This window comes from Populus euphratica, unplaced genomic scaffold, assembly GCF_000495115.2.
Source record: "Populus euphratica unplaced genomic scaffold, PopEup_1.0 scaffold510.1, whole genome shotgun sequence".
In the NCBI taxonomy this organism is placed as follows: Eukaryota; Viridiplantae; Streptophyta; class Magnoliopsida; order Malpighiales; family Salicaceae; genus Populus; species Populus euphratica.
Genome location: NW_011500227.1, coordinates 43,160 through 52,334, shown reverse-complemented (window position 1 = coordinate 52,334; position 9,175 = coordinate 43,160). Strand labels below are relative to the sequence as shown.

General features: G+C 28.6%; 1 protein-coding gene across 1 annotated transcript; it reads left to right on the top strand.

Moving 5' to 3' along the window:
* The first annotated feature begins 2,528 nt into the window (after positions 1–2,528).
* Positions 2,529–2,831, top strand: LOC105112400 (uncharacterized). Its single transcript, XM_011008096.1, has one exon. The coding sequence runs from the start codon at positions 2,529–2,531 to the stop codon at positions 2,829–2,831; it is 303 nt and encodes a 100-aa protein (XP_011006398.1).
* The last annotated feature ends 6,344 nt before the right edge of the window (positions 2,832–9,175 follow it).

The window sequence follows — 9,175 nt, the reverse complement described above, 5'->3', positions numbered from 1 at the left end:
AAACTATTATAATAAATATTTTTATTTTTATGTTGTTTTGGGTCAACCTGGATTAACTATTCCAACTCATGGTTTGAGCTTTGCTTTACTTCGATTTTTTAGTTAAATTTTAAAATTATGATAATAATTATTTTAATTTTTACATTGATTCGGGTCAATAATCAACTCGATCTATAACCCAAGTCTAATCTTGAATAAACTTTAAGTAGAATTTTAAAACTATAATAATAATTATTTTTATTTTTACATTGACTCGGGTTAATAATCAACTCGATCTATAATCCAAGTCTAATCTCGAATAAACTTTAAACTTTAAGTAGAATTTTAAAATTATAATAATAATTATTTTTACTTTTTATATTAACTTAAGTTAATAATTAATTGGAGCCAGGACCCAAAACTACTTTAAATAATTATAATAATTATTATTTTATCTTCGTATTAATCTAAATCAGTAATCAACTAACGGGAACTACCCATTTTCTAGCATAAAAAAACACTACCTCACTCTTATTTGAATATATTTTTTTGCACCGCTTGTCAATTGGTCAAAACGTGATTCATGCCGGCACTAAAGAAAAGTCAGACGCGCCTGTCATTTAGCTGCACTCTAATTTTCTAGAATACAACCCAAATTACTTGTCCAATAAAGAAAAAATGACTTAATAATGATCCCTTCATCTCCCGCACAATATTGTCAGCAAATCAAAGATGAAAAATAAATTTAGAGATTGCATAAGTTACAAATTGAAATTGATTAGCACCTGAGCTAGTCATGACTCCTGATGGTATCACTATATATATATATATAATGAAAGTTGACGTTTCTTTTCTTTTCTTTTTTCTAGTTAGGTTTCGGCTATGTTCAAAAGGGAAAATGATACCAAGGTAGACTGTGTCAGTGTGACACAATAAGCTTTGCTCTCTTTCTCTTTACCTAACACCGTCACGCAAGAGAGCACGCAGGTTTTGCTTTGGCTTAGGATATAGAATATAGAATGCGATCAATCCATCTCTGCCTTGAAGCTAAACAAAATATTGGACTAAGAAAAGGACAACAAGGTTAATTTGATGCAACCTGACTTCATCTACGATGGAGACAGTATTGGAGTAGGTATTATGATGAAGCAGGCAAATATATATATATATATATATATATATATATATATATGCATTTAAAGTTTATTATATCTTTGTAGAAATCCAACATTAATCTTTAATACGCGTTTGAAACTGATCTTATCCGATATATGCTTCTTAACACGTAAATTCTCTTTCCCCTTATCTTCTGGTTTGCGTACTTAGCTCTAATATAGTTGACTTTAAGATCTTGAATACATTTTATTCTATTTGTTGTTAAATAAATACATTAGACCTTTGCTTTTAATTTACTCTTGATTTTCCTTCTAGAGGTTATGCCAAACTTATGTTTTAATAGCTAAGATTTGGGAATGGTTCTCATTAATTATATTTGAGTAATATTAGAGTCTGCTGGTGTTCTTTGTGTTTTTTTGGGAGTGCTGCCGTATGTCATGAGGAAGTATATATGTTAAAGTATGGCTTCGTGTTTTGAGGTTCTTCTACAGAACCCGAATCGAGTCATTAACAGTAATGATAAGGGACAGACTCCATAGATGTTGCCAAGCTCAAATAGACACTAGATTTTGACTATTGGACGGGTTTTATCTGGTGGCAATTTATACCAGCATTGTAACAAAAAAAAAAGGAAATAAAATATAACTTTGTCGCTTTTAAAGATGAGTTAAGAGGCATAAGAACACGATATTAATTGAGAGAGGGATGATAATTACAAGTTAGATAGGTTGGAAATATCACTATTCACTACCATCATCTAGCAACAGATTAGACGTTTCTTAGATCCTGAAATTTCTTAAGACAAATTAATTAATTACAAAAGATATCGAGAATCATCAGATTGCAATGTTCGTGCCTTTTGCTTTTAGCACGTCCAATGGAAAAGGCCCTTAATTGAGAGAGATCCGGAGTTGCATATATATATATATATATATATATATATGAACAAAGCTAAACAAGCTGGTGGATAGCAAGAAGAAATGAACGGTCCAGTTCTCTCTTGGAAAAGAAAATGCTAAATAATCACTAGTCGACCAACCATGTTAAAATAATTAATCTAATAGATCCCATACCAAACTATCAAAAGAAATGCATAAAAAAAACAAGGGACACATGAAATAATATTATAGTGAGATTTTGGTAAGCTGTAATGAATATTTAGATAGCTGTAAGTTTAGGTAGAGCTTTCATGTTTTCATCAAGGTCTTCGTGTGGGTTTCTATTGCAAGTCTCCCTCAGGATTTGCGTTTGGCTTAGCGTGAAGAGGTGGACTCCAATTCATCATTACACCACGTCAACCAACACCCTCAATCTCTTTTAAACCATTCCCCCCTACCCTTCCCTCCATCAAACCAAAAAACCAACACCCTCAATCTCTTTTAAACCATGGTAAACCTGACTAAAGCCTAAAAGTCTCCCTTTCTTTCAAAAAGATGGAGGGTCTTATTCCTTTCGTGTACAGGGCTATAATACAATACAAGAACGGAAAAGAAGCTGGACCTTTGGGGTCGTGGTTCAACGAGTCACCTTCAGCTTCGTATATGCGACTTCCTGGCGATTCAGGTAGGTTTCAGACGTCCGATGGAAGAATCTTTGGATCCGACTATGGCTTCTCTACCTCTTCAACATCTTCATCTAATATGAATTCTTCTACCACTCAAATTATTGTTTCTACTGGAGCTCAATCTCCTCTTAATTGTCGCTTGACTTCTCGCCGTGTCGCTGCAAAATCATGATCAACACCATTAGAAGTATATGTTACAGTACGTACGTGTGCCATGCCGGAAGAAAGCCGCCCAAGGCGTGGAGCTAGCTTGTCAGAAATGTTGCTTGTGCAGGTAATTCTACGTAGAGACTTTGTGTATCGTAATTCTATTTGATGCATGGTTTGGATGATTATCATAATAATAAGCGTGCGAAAAACCGACAGGGCCGCACAGCTTTGTGTTAGTAGTGAAAAAAGATGTGGGCATGTGAAAAACCAAAGGGGCACACATGCTTTTTATTAATCAATTACCGATTATGTAATTATGTAATGTTTGGAAATGGTTTATGTTTCTGAATCGTAATGTTTCAGAGACGTCAATCACTTTATGTTCGACATAAGTTCAATCTACCTTCGTGTTGAAAAGAAAAAATGAGCCTTGGCCTCTGCAGATGTGTATTGTTAAGATCCTATTAATTATTCTTATCTTCCCATAAAAATTAAAAAAAAATTAAAAAATTCTTCTCTGTCGAGTTTAATGGCATGCAACCAAGAGAAAAAAGATATCGTGATAGTCAATATGTCTTTTACATGGCACGAGCATAGCCGGCCCGCTGGCTGGTTCTTCATCATCCATCACGGTTGAAAACCACGGCTGCCACCAAGTCCGAATACTATCCTCTTAATTAATACCTAATAGACCACTACAGATAACCAATGATCCCCATTACGTTATAATTATAATTGAGAAAATTGGAGGCACCCCTTTTGCAGTTTTATCCTGCTTCACTGAGTACTATTAACTCACAGATGCTGAACCAAATGTGCTGTGGGCATGGACAGATTAAGTAGTAGTTTATTATTTAAGGATATGAAAGACATAATCTTAAGATTAACTATCTGAAGAAGTTAATTTTGATTATTGTGTATAATCAATGACATATACATATATTTATTATCCATTTCATTAGAAGAATATTCTTAAGATTATTTGAGAAAAAAGTTAATTGTGATTGATATTGTCCATAAACATCCTTATCATCAAAGAAAAAATAGTAATTTTGATTAAATAGTAGCTTATTAATTAAGGATATGAAATATCCATTCTTAAGATTATCTAAAAAAGTTTGATTAATATATAATCCAAGAACATCCCTATAAATCGAAAGAAAATAAAAGGTGGGAATAATATTTTATATATAATCAAGGAAATATTTTTACATTTCTTGTCCAGCTCATTAGAAGGTCTAATAATTTTTTAAGAAGGGAAGTTACTATTTCAACATTATAAATTATTTTTAAAAAATTAGCTTTCCAAGATTAAATTATGTTTCTGGAAGTTTTCTAAGATTTTATCCGAAATGGTTAAAATGTGTAATAGTTGCTGCAAAATGGGTTTTGCCGGCAGTGGAACCAAGCAGAATCTGGAGGACCAATTGGGAGAGGTAGTGCAGAAAATAGTGGGTCTTCTATAAGGATATTACCAAGAAAAAGGTTAAAAAGCCTCGGTATTTTATTTTCACTGCAAACACTCATAATTAAATCATGAATTTATATAATAAATTTATTTTTTTACCATACAAAAACATTTAATATTGATAAAAGGGTTATTCAATCTTTTCATAAAAACTCAAATGTCATAGTCAAATTTATAAGGAGCACTATGATCATTTCATTTTTTTTTTTAAATAGTAAAATCACTAAATTATCTTTAAAAGTTATTTTCATTAAATTATTTTAACAGGAATTTTTTTAAATATATTTTAAAATGCATCATATTAATTTTTATAATTACTAAAAAAACACTTAATCTCAATGAACTAATATATTTTATGTGGAAAAAATTGATAAAAAAAAACATATTTTTTTGAAAACAAAACATAAAAAAAGAAGCCCAAACTCATTTGCAGGCTCAAGTGCTGTTCTCGGCCCAGCGTGCGGATCTCTCTTGATGGTACTTGGCAAACCATCCCAAGGGATTGAATGCAATGTAATCCGATCTACTAGACAAATAATCGGTCCTCCTCTTAGACAGCAACTATACAAGTTAATTAGTTATAACTAGATAATTGCTACTTATTGTTAATGTATTTTTTAGTAGAAAAAATAAATAAATTATATAATAATTAATTTGATATAATCTGGTTAACTTGATAATTTTAAAAACAACTGATAAAAATATAGTTTGATTAAAGAAACAATCAAGATATTTTTTAAAAAAAATATTAAAACAAAAACGTATTAGATCAAATTGGATCAACTTAATTTAACCTACTAAATATGTTAATCAAGTCATGAGACTCTAATAACCATATAAAAAAAAATTCAAAAAAAATATTAAATCCAAAATCAACCAAAGGTTTAAGGATGAAACTAAAAATAAATTTCAACTAAAATAATAAGTTCTATCAATCCTGATTAACCTACCAAACTTGAATTATAAGACTTCGATAACCCTATAAAAAATAAATTGAAAGAAATTAAAAAGCTCAATTTTTTATTTTCATTTAACCCAATGTATTGGGTTGAAGGATGAAATTAAAAAAAAATAAAACAACACAAAAAACTACTCAAGTCAACTTGAATCAACTGACCAAACTCATGACTCGTAACATGAGACTGGTGTAACCTCAAAGAATGCAAACCAAGAAAAAATATATGAACCCTACTTTTCAATCAATCCAATATTGAATGATAAAATTTTAAAAAAATTAACTGAAAAAGCGGTCCTCCTCTTAGACAGCAACTATACAACTTAATTAGTTATAACTAGATAATTGCTTTGGGGATTAGATTAATTTTTTTATGTAAAAAATTATTTACTTATTGTTAATGTATTTTTTAGTAGAAAAAATAAATAAATTATATAATAATTAATTTGATGTAATCTGGTTAACTTGACAATTCTAAAAACAACTGATAAAAATATAGTTCGACTAAAGAAACAATCAAGATATTTTCATTTAACCCAATGTATTGGGTTGAAGGATGAAATTAAAAAAAAATAAAACAACACAAAAAACTACTCAAGTCAACTTGAATCAACCGACCAAATTCATGACTCGTGACATGAGACTGGGGTAACCTCAAAGAATGCAAACCAAGAAAAAAAATATGAACCCTACTTTTCAATCAATCCAATATTGAATGATAAATTTAAAAAAAAAAACTAAAAAAAAAAAAATTAACTGAAAAAGGATAAAAAAATAAGTCAACCAACATATCCTACAAATCGGGTCACAAGACCGCGATAACCCTATAAAAAAAATATAATAATAATAATAAAGCCCAAATGTTAATATTGAGATGACAATTTATTGGATCGATCAGAGTCAACTCGAGTTAAATTGTTAAATTCACGATCTAGATCATGAGATGATTTTATCCTCATAGAAAGCAAATAAAAAATATAAAGTCAATTCTCAATCAATCTCATGTTGAAAAATAAAATTGAAAAAATAAATCATTCAAAAAAAGGACAAAAATAATTACTTGAGTTAACTTAAGCTAACCAATCAAACTCACGACCTAAGTTATAAGACTAGAATGAGCCAATAAAAAAAATTAATTCAAATTATAAAACTCAATTTCTAATAAACCCAATGTCAAATAATGAAATTGAAAAAAAAAACTTAAAAGGGACAAAAAATAATCCAAGTCACTTAAATTAACCCACAAGACTTGCAATCCATATCATGAGACCAAGATAATATCATAAAAAAAATCATAATAAAATTATAAAAACTAATTCTCAATCAATCCAATGTTAAAGTTGAATTGAAAAAAAAATTAACTAGAAAAGAAAAAAAACTCATGTTAATATAAGTTAACTCGCCAAACTTATAACCCCAAGTCATAAGATTAGAACAATCTCATGATAAATTATAAAGTACAATCCTTAATAAACCCAATTAAAGAATGAAATTGAAAAAAAATTGCTCAGGTGATGCTTAGGTTTTTAAAAAATCAAGAAAATTTGATATTATGTTCATTGGCTCAATTAGATTCACTAAACTCAGTTAATTTAATAATATAATTAAAAAAAATAGGTAATGATAATAAATAAACTTAACCAAAAAAATATTTGATAATGATTAACTCTAAAAAATGAGTGCTTGCCAATATCATGGAAAGATACCATCTTAATATTCTTAAAAGATTTTTATGATCTTATTTGATAAGAAAACAAAAATTTAATGAGAATGAGATAATTGCATAGAAACAAAAAAATCAGAAGCTCAATTACTCATAAATCAAATATCGAAGTATGAAATTGAAAAAAAATTAATTTTAAAATAATAACAAAAAACCTGATTCGAGTTTACCCGAGTTGGCCTACCAAAACTTAGTTGTAAAACTAGGATAACCTTGTAGAAAAAAATGATACCAAAACTTAGCTGTAAAACTAGGATAACCTTGTAAAAAGAAAAATAAGAAAAACTACAAAAATCAAAGCAAAAAGAAAAATACCCGAGTTAACTTAGGTTAACTTATTAAGCTCATAGCCCAAGACATGAGGACGAAATAACATCATAGAAATAAAGTGAGAAAAAAATCATGAAACTCGAACCCAAACAAACACAATATTAAAGGATGGAATTGAAACAAATTAATTTTTAAAATAGACCTAACAAAAAAGATTAAATTCAACTCGAACTAACTTTTCAAACAAATTATTCACGTCATAAGGTCGAGGTTACCCCATTAAAGGCAAACCCGAAAACATCTTACTGCAAATTCCCAATCAAATAAATGTCAAGGAATGAAATAAAGAAAAAAAATATAAACAAAAGGATCCAAAACAAAACAAGTATTAATTACAAGAATGAGGACCCAATTTAACATAAGATGAAATGAAGTGAAATGTTGAGGGATAAATTGAAAAAAAAATTCAATTAGGAAAATGATTCAATAAAAATAAATAGTAATCAAAATAATAAAGACTCAATTTTATATAAAAATCAAATGAATCAAAATATTAAATAAAAAATTAAAAAAACAAATAAATAAGAAAAAGGATTCAAATCTGAAAAGTTAGTAGTCAAACGATGAAGGACTAAATTTGATAAAGAAAAAGAATCATAGAATACCTTTAAATGTTTACATGTCAAGATCAAATCCAAATAAAAAGAGATAAAATAGGTCATCAAAGCTAAACCAATATGCAATAACGAACACATGTCATCCTCAATGGAAGATTTTAGTGTGTAATCAAATGAATCAAAATATTAAAGAAAAAATTGAAAAAACAAATAAATAAGAAAAAGGATTCAAATCTGAAAAGTTAGTAGTCAAACGATGAAGGACTAAATTTGATAAAGAAAAAGAATCATAGAATACCTTTAAATGTTTACATGTTAAGATCGAATCCAAATAAAAAGAGAGATAAAATAGGTCATCAAAGCTAAACTAGTATGCAATAACCAACACATGTCATCCTCAATGGAAGATTTTGGTGTGCCACTTCCAACACTACTTTGAAAGTCAACTTTTATCTTCTTAGAGATGATGCATGTGTTGCCTAAACACGGCAAGAATCTCCAATCTTTTGCTTGTGTGTTGCATACATTAGCTTATTTGGCTTGCTCCTTAACCCTAGTCTCTATATTTGTTTTAGTTTTAATTTTGGTTCCTTAGTTTTTAATGGTTCTAATTCAATCAAATTTATTTTCTTTTGCAAAACTAAACATTAACTGAGGCCTATAAATTTCACTTGATATTGTGAGATTTTTATATCAAGAAAACAAGAAAAAATACTACCAAATTAAATCTCAAATAAAGTCCATTTGAATGGATCAAATTGATAAAACAAAAAAGATTAAAGGGTTTATGTGAAATAATTGACATAAAATCTCCCCCAGCCATTCAAATGAGTCCCTCATTTTGTCAACAAAGAGGGACTGAATATTTTTTTAAGCTTTAAATTCAGTCTCTAGAGATTTAATTATTTAAAATCTATAAAATTTAATTATGTTTTGCCAAAATAAGGATTAACCAAGGGATATAACATTTAATCAACTCCTCGAAATAATCATATACCCTCATGCAAAATAAATAATTATGATTAATCAAAAATAAAAAATGTTAAATGATAAAATAATAAGAAACAAACATTGAAGGATGTGAAAAGTCCAAAAAACCAAAACAAAATAGTAAGAAAAGAGGAGAATATAGTTCAAATGAATAGCAAACAATGTTTCTCTTGTGTGTTGCAATGACACATAAAGCTAATTTTTTTACTTGAAGTTATAATTTAAAATTTATTTTTTTAATAAATAACATATGATAAAAATTAAGTTTAAGTACATTTAACTAAAAATATATTCGGTAAAATGACTCAAAATATATATATTTTTTTAAAATATAACCAAAAAG